The 17,145-nt window shown below is 43.1% G+C and overlaps 2 protein-coding genes across 2 annotated transcripts in view; both read left to right on the forward strand.

The window, feature by feature from the left end:
- Window positions 1-309: 309 nt before the first annotated feature.
- Window positions 310-1,200, forward strand: LOC132534678 (tripartite motif-containing protein 75-like). Its single transcript, XM_060179144.1, has one exon. The coding sequence runs from the start codon at window positions 310-312 to the stop codon at window positions 1,198-1,200; it is 891 nt and encodes a 296-aa protein (XP_060035127.1).
- Window positions 1,201-6,143: 4,943 nt separating this feature from the next.
- LOC132534632 (tripartite motif-containing protein 75-like) overlaps window positions 6,144-17,145 on the forward strand; it is a 140,887-nt gene continuing 129,885 nt past the window's right edge. The window contains exon 1 of the mRNA XM_060178838.1: window positions 6,144-6,581. Coding sequence (XP_060034821.1) covers window positions 6,169-6,581 — 413 coding nt within the window. The 5' untranslated portion in view covers window positions 6,144-6,168. The remainder of the gene's footprint in view (window positions 6,582-17,145) is intronic.

Here is a 17,145-nt window from a genome sequence, read left to right on the forward strand (position 1 = left end):
TAGGAGAGAGAGAAAGAAGCAGACATCACTCTGGTACATGTGCTGCTGGGGATCAAACTCAGGACCTCATGCTTGAGGGTCTAGTGCTTTAGCCACTGCACAACCTCCTGGACCACTGTTTCTGAATTTCTGATAACAACTCTTTCAAACACTTTCCTCATGCCAGTGACTAATTCCCCATCTGCATGAGATGACCTGCATGAGAGAGCCTCTCACCATTGAGTGTGGGCACAACTTCTGTCAATCCAGCCTCCAAAAGTGCTGGTAGGGACCTCAGGACACTTTCTCTTGCCCTGTGTGCAGGAACCTATGTCAGAAGAACACTGTACTGCCAACAGGAAGCTGGCCAAGACAATTGAGATCACTCAGCTCATCAACATTGGGAACAAGGAGGTGAATCAACAAGAGGAGAACCTGTGTGAGAGGCACAACCAGGTGCTGGGTCTCTTCTGTGAGGAGGACCTGGAGATGTTCTGTTCTGACTGTGTTCAGCCCCATGACCAACAGGGACACTATGTGTGGTTTCTGGAGGAGGCTGCTTCCTATTACAGAGACAAGGTCAACAGTTCCACCACACTCTTAATGGAGCACTTAGGGAAATCCGAGTTAGTGGAAAAGAGACAAGACATAGTATTCCAGGAAGTGAGAGACCAAAGGAGTCAACACAAGTCAAAGGTGACCTCTGGCTCAGAGCACTTGAATGAACTTGTGGACAGAGAGCAAAGGACAGCTTTCTGCAGACTAGCTCAAGAAAGAAGGACAATTTGGAGAGAACAGACGAGAATATCACTAACTTCAAAGACCACATCCCCACCATCTAATGCTCTGTTCCAGGAAGCATTAGAGAGGAGTGTGATGTCAGACATGAACATTCTGAGTGAGGTCAAGAGGATTCATCACAGGTGTGCGAGCCTGCAGGTCCCAACTGTGTGCTCCTTCCAGCTATGGAGGGAGGGTTATTGTTTTCCTCCACAGGATTCAGCTCTGGAGAAGATTCAACAGAAATTCAAAGCTGAAGTGACTCTGGATCCACATACCGCAGATCCTCATCTGTGTGTGTCCAAGGACAAGCGATCTGTGACACTGAGGAAGAGAAGAAGTAAAGTTCTCCAGAGACAGCAGCCTATTCCCTTTGATCTTCAAGTCCTGGGCTCTCAAGAATTCCTTGCTGGCCGCCATTACTGGGAGTTTCCCATTTAACAATACAACCCCCACTATGTCATTTATCGTCCTTCATGGACCTGTACCTTGCTGAATATTTTGTTTACTAAAATAAACTCTTAAATACCTGAGGTGAGGGTGGAGGTAGATATCATAATGGTTATGCAAAGAGACTCATGCCTGAGGCTCCAGAGTCTGAGGTTCAATCCCATGCACTGCCATAATCCAGAGCTCAGCAGTGCTCTGCTCTGTTAGATATTAAAAAGAAGAAGGAAAGAAAAAGACAACAGAAACTAAGCTAAAGGTCATCGTGTTAAGTAAACCTTTAATTTGGGCACATAGAAATGATACACAAGCTCTTCAGTCACTTATATGTCATTTCTTCATCTTTTGTTGTTTATTTATTTTGCCATCAGCATTATCTCTTTGTCTCAGGGACTGCTTTACACTACTGGCTAGGCAGGGGTAGATAGCACAATGGTTGTGCAAACTGTCATGCCTGAGGCTCTGAAGTCTCTGAAGTCCCTCACACCACCATAAACAGAGCTGACCAGTGCTCTAGTCAAAAAATAAACAAACAAACAAAAAAGCAATCTAACACTGCTACTCCAGGTGATGCAGGAGTGGACATTTTGTCTACTTTTCATGCCTCAGCCTCAAAGAGAAGCTTACAGTGCTGAAGAAGGCATTTTGCACAACTACAGTTTGCATTAGAAAGACACATTGTTTGAATGCTTGGGAGTATGCATCCACCTGTCAATGCCCATGCTCAGCAGGGAAGCAATTACAGAAGCCAGACCTTCAACATTCTTGGGGAGAAGAGAATCAGTGGCTGCCTCAAGTGTGGTGTGGAAAAAGATAAGAGATTGTGATTGTGTGTATCAGAGCACTGATCAATTCTTACTTTTCATGGTATGAAAGCAACTTCAGTGACAATCAGTGACTTCAGAGCCTCAGGCAGGTGAGTCTATTTGGATAACCATTATGCTAACTAGCCTGCCTGAGATCTTATACTCTTTGCCCTGCACAGATGTTTTCTCTCCTTACATGATGTGGCCACTGACTGCCTCTTGATCAGGATAACAGACTCTTAGCTGAGCTTCACCTGTTTCCAACTGTCTAAGGCAACACACCTGTTCTGAGCTGCAGGAGGTGAGCGCAGACCCCTGCAGCTGAGGCCACTTTTCTTGTACTTCAGAGAGTGCCTTTGATTCCCAGACACAGTCAGCACAAAAGGACAGCAGTAGGAGGCTGGGACATCCTATGACAGAGAACCAGAGAACTGAGATCCAGCTGTTCAGATCTCCCCACTCAACACGATGGAGGCATCGGCAGCTTTGGAAGCAATGCAAGTGTTCTGTTTGTTTCAATGGCATGAAACATCACTGAATGTGGGCACAACACCTGCTGCTTCTGCCTCCAGTAGTGCTGAGAGGATCCTCAAGGCTTGTTTTTTAGCCCTGCTCCCACTCCAATGTCACCTCTTGTCCTGCCTATTCCCAGTACAGCTCACAGTTGTCCAAGCTGTAGCCATCAGGAAATCATCTTCCCTTGTCCACTCTGCCCTGCTCTTCAAGAAGAGCAACTTGCCTGCCCAGCCTGCCTCTCTTGTGTTGCAGACACCTTGGGGCACCTAGGTGGAATTTCAGCCCTGATGCTGAATTTAGACATTCTGAGTCTGAAGTCAGTTGAGAGTAAAATGAAAGGAAGGGGATAAATAAATTAATATAAGTCAGGAATGATTGTGCCCTGCTCACCAGTAAGTATTTTTCTTTTTATTTAGAAAATGGAAATATTGATAAGACTATAGTAACAAAGGGGTCCATTTCCACACAGTGCCCACCACCAGAGCTCCACATCCAATCTCCTCCCTTGATAGCTTCCCTGTTCTTTTTCTTTATTCTTCTTTAAAATGGAAAAACTGACAAGACCATTGGATATGAGTGGTACCACCCCACACAATTCCCACCACCAGAACTCTGTATCCCATCCCCTCCCCTGATAGCTTTCCTAGTCTTTAACCCTCTGGGAGAATGGACTTAGGTCATTATGGGGTGCAGAAGGCTGAAGGTCTGGTTTCTGTAATTGAGTCCCTGCTGAACATGGTTGTTGACAGGTTGATCCATACTCCCAGCCTCTCTCTCAGTTTCTCTAGTGGGGCAAGGGTCTGGGGTGGTGGAGCTCCAGGACACATGGGTGGGATTCATCTGCCCAGTGAAGTGCGGTTGGCATCATGGTTGCACTGGAACATGGTGGCTGAAGATGTGTTAAGATATAAAGCAGAGTTAATTGTTGACTAATCATGAACCTAAAGGCTGATATATGGCTGGTAAAGATCTTCGCTCATTCTGTGAGGGGTCTCTCTCATTGGGTGATGGTTTCTTTTGCTGTGTAGAAGCTTTTCAACTGGATGCAGTCCCAATGATCTGTTTTTGATTTTGCTTTCCTTGTGATTGGGTTTGAATTATCAAAGATGCACTTGATAGATGGTTTAGATGGAAAGTGTTCCGCCAATACTTTTCTTTAAGTATTTTTTAGATACTGGTTAACATCCAGGCCCTTGATTCATTTGGAGTTGACTTTTGTTTCTGGTGAGATAAACTGGTTCAGTTTCATTCTTCTGCACATTTCAACTCAGTCAAGGCGACAAAGAGATTGTGTAGATCTCTATCACTTCTCCTCTCTCTCTCTCTCTCACTCTCTCTCTTGCATCTATGCTGATTACATATGTATTCAACAAGAAGAAACTGTGCTCTGAGTGCCTTCATGAAGACTTAGTCTGATCATCAGGCCAAAATGTCATGGCATGTGGAAAATAACACAGACACACAGCAGCACATTGTCCATCTCAGCTATAGATAATATCAAATTAACCTGGAATTCAGTGTGACTACATTGGAGGAAAAGTTGTAATAGAGTTTATAATTTAAGTGGGAACATGTGTATTACTCTCAGGTAATAACATGTTGATTCCCTGACATAACTATTTTAAGCTCATATTTCATCTCTGTTTATCAAATTCAAATGATTGTAGCATTGGACCAACCTGAGCACATTTCCAGCTCTACCTGGGCACCTGAAAGGTGACTGGAAAGGTCTTTGTGCCTTCAGGATTGTGGTGTGGAGAAGCATCATGAAGACTGCCCTAAAAGCTGATGGTCTCATAAGGGGTTACAGCAGGCCACCTGCACAAGGTCCTCAGGTGTCTAAGCCCAAAAGATTGTGTAGATCTCCATAGCTTCAGGGAGACCGAATCATATCATATGCTATCCCAGAAAGTGTTGTGTTAAGGGGCATTGAGGGGATTAAGAGAAATGCAAAGGTGGATTATACAAATCTCCTTAGCTCTAGGAAGCCTGATCCCATAAAGGGGAATGAATCCCTCCCACAACCAAGGTCATAATCCTCTCAGTCTCAAGCCAGCCACACACACACCCTGATGCTGAGCCAATAGCTACTGAAGGTGGGTGTCAAGCTCCACCCACTGGTTACACATAAATACTCTGGTGACATCCAAAGAGAGCACACTTCAGTTCCAGACTGCCTCATCACTCGAGCTTGTGGAACACAGCTCAGGAGCCTGCTAGAGACCTGCCTTGAAGAGAGAAGATTCACCAGCCCAGGTAAGGAGGCTGGGGAAATTTGGGCACCCATCATTTCCCCAGGACTCTAGGGTGTCCAGGGTGTACCTTCCCATGGGAGATGTCACAAATCAAAGTTCATTTTATTTCCTTAGACCTAGTCCCATCTTGTGTAGTTGATGTGGGTGGAAATGGCTCCAGGGTGTAGATTAGTGTGGAAGATTTCACTTAGCCTCTGAGGATCAAGTACCAGAACTCATTTACTTTCCTCAGACCTAGTCCCATCTTGTGTAGTTGGTAAGTGCAGAGATGGCTTGGGAGGAGAAGAGAAGCTTCACTGATTCCCTCAAGTGGAGAGTGAGCAGGCTGAAACAAACCCAAAGCCTTTTTATATCTTTGATCTCTCTCCTTCAGGTGCAGTGGCTACTTTGGAGGACTGACTGCCTACAATCAGAATCCCTAAACTGAACTTAATATTCTAGCAGCTATCTGAGGCAACAAACTGAAACAGAGCTTCAGATGTTGAGTAGAAATCTTGGCCACCAACTTCTGTAATTGGGGCCACTGTGCTTGTAGTTCAGTAGTAGCTGTGCTTCCATCCCAGGGGTACTGAGCAAAGAGGCCTGACGTGCTGCCTCTTGCCACTCAAGTGAAACCTCAGACCCAAAATTGCTGAAGAAAAGCAGCGTGTCCTTCTCACCTAATGGAGGCATCTGGAGTCCTGTCAGCCATGCAAGCAGAGTTCAACTGCCCCATCTGCTTGACCTGCATGAGAGAACCTGCCACCATTGAGTGTGGGCACAACTTCTGTTATTCCTGCATCCAACAGTGCTGGGAGGGTCCTCAGGATACTTTCTCTTGCCCTGTGTGCCGGCACCTATATCAGAAGAGGCACTGGACTGCCAACAGGAAGCTGGAAAAAATAGTGGATTTCATTCAGCTCATAGACAACGGAAGCAAGGAGGTGAGTCCACAAGAGGAGAGCCTGTGTGAGAGGCACAGCCAGGTGCTGAGTCTCTTCTGTGAGGAGGACCTGGAGGTGCTCTGTCCTGACTGTGTTCAGCCCCATGACCAACAGGGACACCATGTAAGGTCTCTGGAGGAGGCTGCTTCTTATTACAGACACAAGACAAATGATTCCATCACACTCTTGAGAGAGGACTTACAGAAATTACAGAAAGTGGAAGAGAGGGAAGACAGAAAGTTCCAGGAGTTGAGAGACCAAATACTTAAACACAAGTCCAAGTTAGACTCTGGTATAGAGAACTTGAAAGAATTTGTGGACAGACAGCAAGAAGCAGCTCTATCCAGACTAGCTCAAGAAGAGAAAGACCTTCTGCAGAGAATCAAGATAAATATCACCGACTTTAAAGACCACATCTGCACCACCAAGACTCAGCTCCAGGAAGTTTCTGAGAGATGTGTGATGCCAGACATGAAGCTTCTGAGTGAGGTCAAGAGGATTCATCATATCTATGAGAGTCGAGAGGTCCCAGCTGTGTGCTTCTCCCAGCTACAGAGGGAGGTATATCATCTGCCTCCACTGGAATCAGCCCTGGAGAAGATTCAACAGAAATTCCGAGCAGAGGTGACCCTGGATCCACATACCGCAGATCCTCATCTGTGTGTGTCCAAGGACAAGCGATCTGTGACACTGAGGAAGAGAAGGAGTAAAGTTCTCCAGAGAGAGCAGAGGATTCCCTTTGATCTGGAAGTCCTGGGCTCCCAAGAATTCCATGCTGGCCGCCATTACTGGGAGGTGCAGGTGAATGACAAGCCCAGCTGGGCCATAGGGCTGTGTAGCCACTCCCCCTCCAGCAGGGGGCAGCAGCAGCCAAGGTCTGGTCAGAACAGGCGCTGGACCATTCACCTGCAAGATGGAGACTATGTGGCAGGAGGTGCCCGTCCTGTTCTTCTGACTTTGAAGAGGAAGCCCAGAGGCATTGGAGTTTACCTGGACTATGAAGTGGGTCAGCTTTCCTTCTACAACTTGAGTGACAACTCCCACCTCCATTCTTTCCAGGAGACATTTTCCCACTCACTGAAGCCTTATTTCTGTGTGGGACCTGATTCAATTCCTCTCTCCCTCTAGAGAGTGGAGTAAGAGGTTATGAAGTATGAACAGTGGCACTGCCTTGTTTCTAGCCTGTGATTATGAATGACCTTTAGAATACTGTATAATGATTTTGGATCCATCTTCTAACTTTTTGAAAAGATTCATCTAGAAAAACTGAGTTTCCTTCCTTCCTTGTATGAAAACTTAATAATTATTTACAATAAAATAACCTTTCTTAAACCTACAGTCAATCACATAGTGTTCTCTGCTCTGTCTTTTGAGATCATTTTACTAAGGAATGTATATTCAATTAGCAAAGTAAGATTAATTAGCAATTCAAATTTATATATGAAAACAGTAACGTTTGTGTTTCTTTTACATTTTCACTTTTCTTCATTGTAATTAGTGCTATATGTAAAGTTTTATAATAGTAAGTTGCTTCTTCTTCTTCTTCTAGCGTTTGCCCTTCTTCCGTAGCCAGTTGCTTATATCCTCTTAGCTGGCACAGTAGAGAAACCATTTACCTCATCAGCACTGGCTCCTGTGTTTGGGACCCACCATTGCATGAATGAGCCTGATTCCTTACTTTCATCTCACTTATCATTGATAAAAAAAATAAAATAGAAGAAAAAGGAAGTGAAAGTGTTTAGGATATTCTCTAATTTCAGGATATAAAATTGCCAATTCATAACTAGAGTGGTTCTCATGTTTCTACAATTCCCTCTTTTTTTCTTATTTTTTATTTATAAGAAGGAAACACTGATCAAAAACATGAGATAAGGAAGTCGGGCAGTAGCTCAGCAGGTTAAGCACACGTGGCGTGAAGTGCAAGGACTGGCTTAAGGATCCTGGTTTGAGCCCCCGGCTCCCCACCTACAGGGGTATCTCATCACAGAAGGTGAAGCAGGTCTTTAGGTCTCTATCTTTCTTTCCTCCTCTCTTTAGTCTGCTCCTCTCTCCATTTCTCTCTGTCCTATCCAGCAACAACATTAACAACAATAGTAATAACTACAACAACAATAAAACAAGGGGGGAAAAAAAACAAGGGCAACAAAAGGGAAAATAAATTTAAAAAAAAACATAGGGTAAGAGGGGTACAACTCCACACAATTCCCACCACCAGAACTTCATATCCCACACACACACCCCCATTAGCTTGCCTATTGTTTATCCCTCTAGGAGTATGGACCCAGGGTCATTATGGGGTTCAAAAGGTGGAAGGTCTGGATTCTGTAATTGCTTCCATGCTGAATATGGGCGTTGACAGGTTGATCCATACTCCCAGCCTGTCTCTTTCTCTAGTGGAGCAGGCTTCTGTGGAAGCAGGGCTCCAGGACACATTGTTGGTTTCATCTGCCCAGGGAAGTCTGTTTGGCATCTTAGCATCTGTAACCTGGTGGCTGAAAAAAGAGGCAACATATATAGCCAAACAAATTGTTGACTAATCATAAACCTAAAGTCTGGGAAAGTTCAGATTTTTTTTGGGGGGGTCTCCATTTTGTAGATAGCAAGTAGGCATATTTTAGTTATATTCCAAATGTTCTATGACTATAGTAGTTTTTTTTTTTTTTTTGAGCCTATCTGATATGCAGGTGGATACAAATTATGCTCTAGGGAGATAATGTCCCAGATGGAAAAAGGACCAGAAAGCTGGATCAGGGAAGAAAGTAGCTCCCAAATATGGTAAAGGTGTTTAAATATTATTGACTGTAAATCCCATTTATTTGAAGTATTGAGCCCATATTCAGCTTAGGAGCCTATGTGACCTCTGCCTCCATGTAGATCTGAGCTCATATTCTGTGGTCATGAGTAGAAACATGCCAAGGGGGAAGCCCCAGCAGGTTATTAGGGTAACCTGAAAGAGGAGGGGAGTCAGCACGGAATGAGGAAGAATGAGAAATGACTGAGTTGATGCTGCATCAAGCTCAAGCAAACATCTCTGTCATACTCAAGCAGAACTTTATTTTTAGTCTCATAAGACTTAGATCATTATCACTGTATTTACTGTTGAATGTAAAACATTAATTCCCCGATAAAGAAATAAATTTAAAAAAAAGACTAATATCATTAAAAAAATATCACCAAGGCTTTGATTACTAATACAAAAAATCACCAAGGCTTTGATCACCAAGTAAGAACAGCACAGGTAGGGAACACCTCCTGCTTTATGGAACAGTCACATTCCAGGGACACTTTTCTCCCTAGAGATCACATCACAGTTTCAATGTTTTTTTTTTGTTGTTGTTGTTATTCCTGTACCTGTGTGCTACACAAATATCCTATTGATTAAGGTTAATATTCTATCTGTGTGTTTATGACATTCTCTTGCCCCTATGCATCAGAAGCAGTGGTAAAAAAAAAAGTTCTAGTTTGTTATGTTTCTAGGGGGCCTTAAACAAATTGTGCACTCCATTTTTCAAAAAATCTGTTCCATTGTTTGATAAAGGAGTTTTGTTTTGTCCCTGACTCAGAAGACACCAAGGTGGTGCTGATCTGGCCAGCCTCTCCATAAAGTTAGACTCTCTAGCTAGAATCCATCTACTGTGTATGCTCACTATGTGACCTAGGTTCTCGTGTACTAGTCCTGCATAAGGAAGTGGGGGCATAGTGGTGGGTGGTAGAATAAAAGGCCCATTGTATCTAGGCAGGTACCATAACTTTCCATTTATTAATTATGCTATGTAAGGTGGCCCCTCCACTGTGGGAATCACCTATCTTTTCCTATATTTTAGGGGGGATACTAAAAGAAGTAGTGTAGATAAAGGGGAAAACTGTTTTTCCTATTGGAGCCTCCTGAAAAATTTTGCATTACTGATATTGCTTGGCTCATTCTGATCAATCTTACAGAGTGTAGTGCAGGTTTTGTCATTACTTTTCTTATTGGTCTGGCTCTGAGCCTGGCAATAGGTAAATATCATGAAGACCACTCAAAGCTTAATCCCAAGCCCTATACATGACAAAAGGCTAGATGGTTTCAGTTTGGCCTAGAGAGTCCAGCCCTGCTGAACTTCCTGTGAAGCTGGTACCATGTCAAGCACCTCGCATGGTGGCTCCTGCACCAGGATCTCCAGGCTGCCTCAGTTTCAGAGCCCATCTTCCTCAGGTGTAGCATAGAGTATGTTGTCCAGCCTCCCTTCAGAGGATGGAACATTCTCTACCATTGTTGATCCACATTGAGGGCAAGGCTCTATGGGGGCCCACAACGGGGTCTATTTTGTTGTTCTTGATAGAGTTAACTGGTAACAATGGAGAAAGGGTTCTAGGCCCATCCTGTCTGTTTGGGAATCTCAGGACTCCCCAACTAGGTCCCCAGATGATGGGGTGGCCTCATAGTAAGTAAAGAGTCATTGTTAAAGTGTGTCAGTCTCTTGCCCTTATTCAGCTTTTACAGTCCTTACTTTGATAAAGTTAGCTTTGGAGTGACTGAGGGAAGTATAATAGGAAGTAGGTAAGGAGTGCATCTAAGTCTAAGTAGACACCATTTCATTAGAAATGTTATGGTGTCTTTTTAGGTCTTTGTATTTGTTTGCTGAATATACTGACTCACTACAGACTATTATGCACTTTTTCTTTCGGGTATATATATATGTTTGACCTAATTTATGGATACATGTGGACATATGCCCTAACTCATGGGACCTGGTCTATACCTAGGCTTTGGAACTTTGTTAGGAAGTAAACTACCTGATATGGAATTAGAGAATCCTATGAAAGGGAAGGTCTTACCCGAGTAATGAGGCTGAAGGGTTGACATTTCATGCCTGATGTCTCTGGACACAGTCTAAAGTGAAGCATGCTAAAATGGTACTTGTTGCATTGATTAGGTTGGGATCAGAATACATAATATAATTTGGTATGAATTGAGAGAAGCATGCAGGAAAGTGAGCCCCACCATAGAGGCTCCGGGACTGGGGGAAAATATAGGCTCTATAGAGAAGTGGCAGGTTCCTGCTGTCTTAGGGTTTAAGAAGGCAATAGATAGTTATTGCTATAATCAAATTATTTGGCAATTGGATTAACTTTGAAAAATCCCTTTGTTAGGATTTTCTGTATTATATACCACATCACCAATGCATTGGATCGACCTTCTCATGGTGCATCCCGTGAGTACCCATTCATTGGGGAAACTGAGGATCCTTCCTAGTCTCTTGGAAACAGAGTTGGCAGTCAGCTGAGGTAAAGAACAAACACCTCATCACAGACCCCTGCAAGCGTCAACCCGGCTTTGACCTAGCACGTTATGATTGGGCCCACCTCAATCGCTATCGAACAGGCCATGACCAGTGTGCCGCTATGTTCCACCGCTGGGGAGCCAGAGACGACCCGAACTGCCCCTGCGGCTCCAGACAGACTATGACCCACATAGTCAACGACTGCCACCTCTCCAGATTCAAAGGAGGTCTCGAAACTTTACATCAGGCTCAACCTGACGCTGTTGACTGGCTACGGAAGAAGGGCAAACGCTAGAAGAAGAAGAAGCCGACTGAATCCACATGGATCCCAGTCACTTTCAAAGCCAGCAACAAGCAGCTCCTGACAGCTTTCAACCTGACGCTGTTGACTGGCTACGGAAGAAGGGCAAACGCTAGAAGAAGAAGACCACCATAATTTATGTTCTTTGACATTATTTTATATAACTATGTCTTATAGAGTTATGTCACCGGTTGATAAACAGAAGTTCAGAAAGAAGAACAGAAAGGGAACCTCAAAGCAGGATTTGACTGAGTTTGGAGTAGGGCATCAAAGTAAAAATGTCTGGGTTGAGGGTGAGGGCAGATATTTGGCTTCAATGGGGTGGTGGCTTCACTGGGGTGGAGGGTGGGAGGGGGGAGGATGGGAAGGGACACAGCCTTTTGGTGGTGGGAATGGTGTTTATGTACTCTTCTGTTAATTTGTAGTCATATAAATCATTACTTAGGGGGTTGGGCAGTAGTGCAGTGGATTGAGCGCACGTGGCACAAAGTTCAAGGACCAGTGTAGGGATCCCTACATGCAGGGGTCTCACTTTACAGGTGGTGAAGCAGGTCTGCAGGTGTCTGTCTTTCTCTCCCCCTCTCTGTCTTCCCATCCTCTCTCCATTTCTCTCTGTCCTGTCCAACAACAACAACATCAATAACAATGACAATAATGACCACAACAATGGTAAAACAACTAGGGTAACAAAAGGAAAAAAATGGCCTCCACGAGCAGTGGATTCATGGTGCAGGTACTGAGCCCCGGCAATAACCCTGGAGGCAAAAAAAAAAATTATTGCTCAATTAATATGAGAAGGGAAAATTGATTGAATGTCTTAAACTTTCTAATGCACATAGGATGAGTCTTTGAAATGTTGACTTTCTTAAAAACTTAAACCAAGGAGAACATTCCCTCTTTTATTTTTTTTAAACCTTAGCACTCTCAGCTTGGCTTTGGTGGTACGGGGGATTGAACCTGGGACTTGACAGAGCCTCAGGCATGAGAGCCTGTTTGCATAACCATTATGCTATCTACCTCCACCCTCATTCCCTCTTTTTATAAGTGTTACTGATTTATATATGATTTATATCTTCCAGGTTGGAGCAAAGTGAAAATTTCACACACAGCTCTTAAGGGGTCTCTCACATCTCTTTATGGCTTAGGAGGGAGCCACGGACTCCCCCAGATTATGACTTCAAGTTCTTTGAAGTGGGTATTGCCTTGAAAGAGAGTGGCTGAGCTGTGCAGGCCTAGTGCTTGTTTGTTGTACATGAGAGAATCTATGCTCGACCGGACCTGCCAATATACGCGGATATCTTCGCCCACCCTGTCCAACGCTTGAAGTCTCGTCACCCAATCTGGTCCCCTATGCCTACACTGAACTTCTCAGTTCCAGACTCTTGGAAACAGAGTTGGCAGTCAGCTGAGGTAAAGAACAAACACCTCATCACAGACCCCTGCAAGCGTCAACGCGGCTTTGACCTAGCACGTTATGATTGGGCCCTCCTCAATGGCTATCGAACAGGCCATGACCAGTGTGCCGCTATGTTCCACCGCTGGGGAGCCAGAGACGACCCGAACTGCCCCTGCGGCTCCAGACAGACTATGACCCACATAGTCAACGACTGCCACCTCTCCAGATTCAAAGGAGGTCTCGAAACTTTACATCAGGCTCAACCTGACGCTGGCTATGGAAGAAGGGCAAACGCTAGAAGAAGAAAGAGAATCAAATAAAATCTTCTAGGGCTGGGGAGATAGCAGAGTGGTTATGCAAATAAACTTTCATTCCTGAGGCTCCAAACACCAAACATCCATTTTGATCTCCAGCACCATGATAAGCCAGAGCTGAGGAGTGGCCTAGTAAACAAAAAGAATGTAAATACTAAATAACAATTTAAAAAAAGGTCTGGGTAGATAGCATAATGCTTATTCAGATATTCTCATGCCAGACTCCAAAGTCCCATGTTCAGTCCTCCACACAATACTATCTAGAGCTGAGTAGTACTCTAGATAGTAGTACTCTGGTAAAAACAAACAAACAAACAAAAAAAAACTTTCCAAGATGAATGTTATAGTTGTTGCTGACAACTTATCATGTATACTAAAATACTCTCTTCAACTGAGCTGAAGGTGGGTAACGTAATGTTTATACAAAATGTTGCATTCCCGATGCTCCAAATCCAAGGTTCAAGCCCCAGCACCACCATAAACCAGAACTAAACTGTGTTCTGGTAATAAATAAATAAATAAAATGAATTGTTATATAAAGTGTCAATTTGGGGGGTTGGGTGGTAGCACAGAGGATTAAGCACACGACAACTGTACGGATCCCAGTTTGAGCCCCAGGCTCCCCACATGCAGGAGGGTCGCTTCACAAGCGGTGAAACAGGTCTGCTGGTGTCCATCTTTCTTTCCCCTCTCTGTCTTCCCCTCTTCTCTCCATTTCTTTCTGTCCTAACCAACAATGACAACATCAGTAACAACAAGGGCAACAAAAGGGAAAAACAAAACAAATTTTTAAAAATGTCAATTTTTACATAAGATCATTTGGGCACATGGAAATGATACATAAGTTCATCAGTCTCTTACGTCATTTCTTCATCTTTAATGTTTGTTTACTTTTGCCATTAGCATTGCCTCTCCAACCACACTAGGAATCAACCATTCCTACTTTAGGTGATGCAAGAGTGGACTTTTTTTTTTTTTTGGTTTAATGAATTGGGCACTAAGAAAAATAATTTATAAACCAAACAGTGGTTAATAGCATGAAAATTCCTGAAAACAGGAACAAATTAAACAATCTCTTCTTTTATTAGTCTCTTTCAAAGATAATGGAACCCTGGGCAGGAAAGATAGCATCATGTTTATGCAAATGACTTCCATGCCCTAGGCACTGAGTTTCCAGGCTCAGTCCCCAGCACCACCAGAAGCCAGAGCATGCACCTGAATGCTCCGAGTTTTGTGTGTGTGAGAGCCGGGACTGCATACGAAAGCAGCACAGACAAAAAATGTATGCAATTCATGGAGTCATACTTAAGATTTTGCCATCTTTCATTTTTTTCTGATAGAAAACCACAGTTGAGAGCAGGGGTAGATAACATAATGGTCATACAAAGAGATTTGCATGGCTCAGGCTCCGAAGTCCTAGATTCAATCCCCGCACCACCATAAGCCATTGCTGGGTAGTGCTCTGGTGTTTTTCTCTCTTTCACTGCATTTCTCTCAAAAATAAAAGTAAATAAAACATTAAAAAATAAAACGACAGTTGAAGGGCTGTATGGTAGCACACCTGGCTGATTGAAATGTTACAATGCACAAGGAACTGGGTTCAAGCCCCCAGTTCCTATCTGCAGGAGGAAAGCTTCAGAAGTGGTGAGGCAGTGTTGCAGTTGTCTCTAACCCTCTTTACCCCCTTCCTCTCAAATTCTGACTGTCTTATAAATAAAGATAATAATAAAAAAGATACAATTAAGGGCAATTGGAGTTGGTGCCATGATTACAACGCTAGATGCAAAAACAGGTTCTGAGTTGAATCCCAGTATCACATGCTCTGGTTCTTGGACTGTATCCCTAATGTTGATATATAATTTAAAAAGTAAGTTTAAAGTTGAGTTAAGGACTTAGCTCAGCATAAAAACACATGAATCAATCCCATGTGTGAGTCTGAGTCCAAATTCACATTAACATATAAAAGAAAAGTGATTACTTAAGGGGGAATTTTTTTTTTTTAAAGATGTTATTTATTTATGAGAAAGATAGGAGGAGAGAGAAAGAACCAAACATCACTCTGGCACATGTGCTGCCGGGGATCAAACTCAGGACTCATGCTTGAGAGTCCAAAGCTTTACCACTGTGCCACCTCCCAGACCACTAAGGGGGAAATTTTAACAATACTTATTTATTTTTTTTTTTTACACAATTGGGTCCAGACAGTTTTGGAAAACAAATATATGAGGAAATAAAATTGTATTATTGTATGATTCTTATCCTAGTATGTGGTATATGACTTCATGTAAACAGTAGAATGGTAAACAGAAATGCCATAAGCCCAGCAAGCAAGTCTAGGGTCTGTCACAAGAAGGGCACATAATTAGTGTAAGAGAAATAATAAAATAAAATAAATTCATTTGAAAAGGAGAATATAAAGGGAAAATATAAAAAAATTCCTAAAATGGTAGGTCTAAAAACAAATGTGAGGCTGGTTGGTGGTGAACCCAGATGAGCACACATGCTACAACGTGTAAGGACCTGGGTTCAAGGCCCCAATCCCCACCTGCAGGGGGGAAGCTTCACAAGTAGTGAAGCAGGGCTGCGGGTATCTCTCTATCTCCACATTCCTCTCAATTTCTGGTTGTCTCTGTCAATATATAAATAAAGATAATTAAAATCAAAACAAGCATGTGTAATATCAGCATTTTCCTTCAGGGATTCTAATGAACCAATAGGAAAATAATGTGGTCTGGGAGGAGGCATAGGGGATTAAGTGTTGGAATGTCAAGCAAATTTCCTAAATTCAGTCCACAGTATTTCACGGGGCAGAGTGATATCCTGGGTCCCTCTTCATGCTCCACCTCCTTCTCCCCCTGCTGCTACCCCTTCTCTCCTCCACCTCCTCCTTTTCCTTCTCCTCTTTCTGTTTCTCCTCCTCCTACTTCTCTACCACCACCTGATGAAAACAAAGCCAGGCCTGCTGAATGGCACAGTCTTCAGCAGGTTAGGGCTTACAGCAAAGTGGGGACTCCTAAGACTAAACTGAAGCTGTTTTTCCTTATATTGAAAATTTAAAGACTTATTGGCTATATTGGATATATACAAATATACCTGGGAACTATGAAAGAGAGATTCCCCAGGGGAAGCACACAGTGACAATGATTATGGCAGTGAGTGTGGCAAGGCTAAAAATGGTCTAGGAGCAAAAGCTGCTGTACTCATTGACAGGCTTTCAGAGAAAGAGCTACTTATCACCACTATAGCTTCTCAATTAGCTGGACTCAGACCAAAAGCCAGATTTAAGGGTGGCTTTTAGTATGAGTGACAGACTGTGGTCTTCACCTAGTTATAAAGAGGCCCTATTGCTTGTCATCACTCACAGACCCCTTGCCTTCCTTTATAGGTACCTATGATGAATACAGAGGTTGTGTAGTTAAATAGCTAATGTTAGGATATATGGGAGAGTTTAGTAAACCTTCACATAGGCAAAAGTTAGTGTACTTTCATATAGACAAAGAAAGGTTAACCAGAAGAGAACCCTCATAGTTTGTGCTTACTTTACAGCAGAGGATTTCTTTAGGTAGACAGTTTGCTAGATATTAGAAAAGTGTTACTTAGTTAGACCCATCTAAGAATGGGTTAAGAAGATAAGCAATTAGACTGAGCTCCAGAAAAGATATGCTAACCAACACAGAGAGCCAAAAGAAAGGGAATAACGTTTGAAGTTCTCTTGGCCACACCAAGGTCATGCAGGTGGTCAACACCTAGGGGAGGGCAGGCTGTCTTAGAAACTTTCAAGGAGAACATGTCTACAATGATAATAATATCTGTAGTTATTTTAGTGCTAATAAAAATTGTCTTGCATTATGTCAACCTCTTACAGGCTTGCTTCAAGGGCTAATTGGATAGTGTCCCGCTTTGCCATCTGGTGACCCGACTTTAACCTGGGGCCCCTGCATTGGAAGAAGCTTCTGTTCCATGGTCTGTTTGGCTCTCTCTCTTTGCTAGTTTGTCATTGTCTCTATAAGAAAAAAAAATCATCCTAGAGCATTATGTCCAGGTGGTAATGGAAATTAAAGCTACAATATAATATAATCCAATTAATCACTTGTGAAATACATAAAAACAGAAATCCTCAACCATACATGAAATATTTGAGTTTTCTCTCTCTTTCTGTCCATC

Source organism: Erinaceus europaeus, chromosome 19 (genome assembly GCF_950295315.1).
Source record: "Erinaceus europaeus chromosome 19, mEriEur2.1, whole genome shotgun sequence".
Taxonomy (NCBI): Eukaryota; Metazoa; Chordata; class Mammalia; order Eulipotyphla; family Erinaceidae; genus Erinaceus; species Erinaceus europaeus.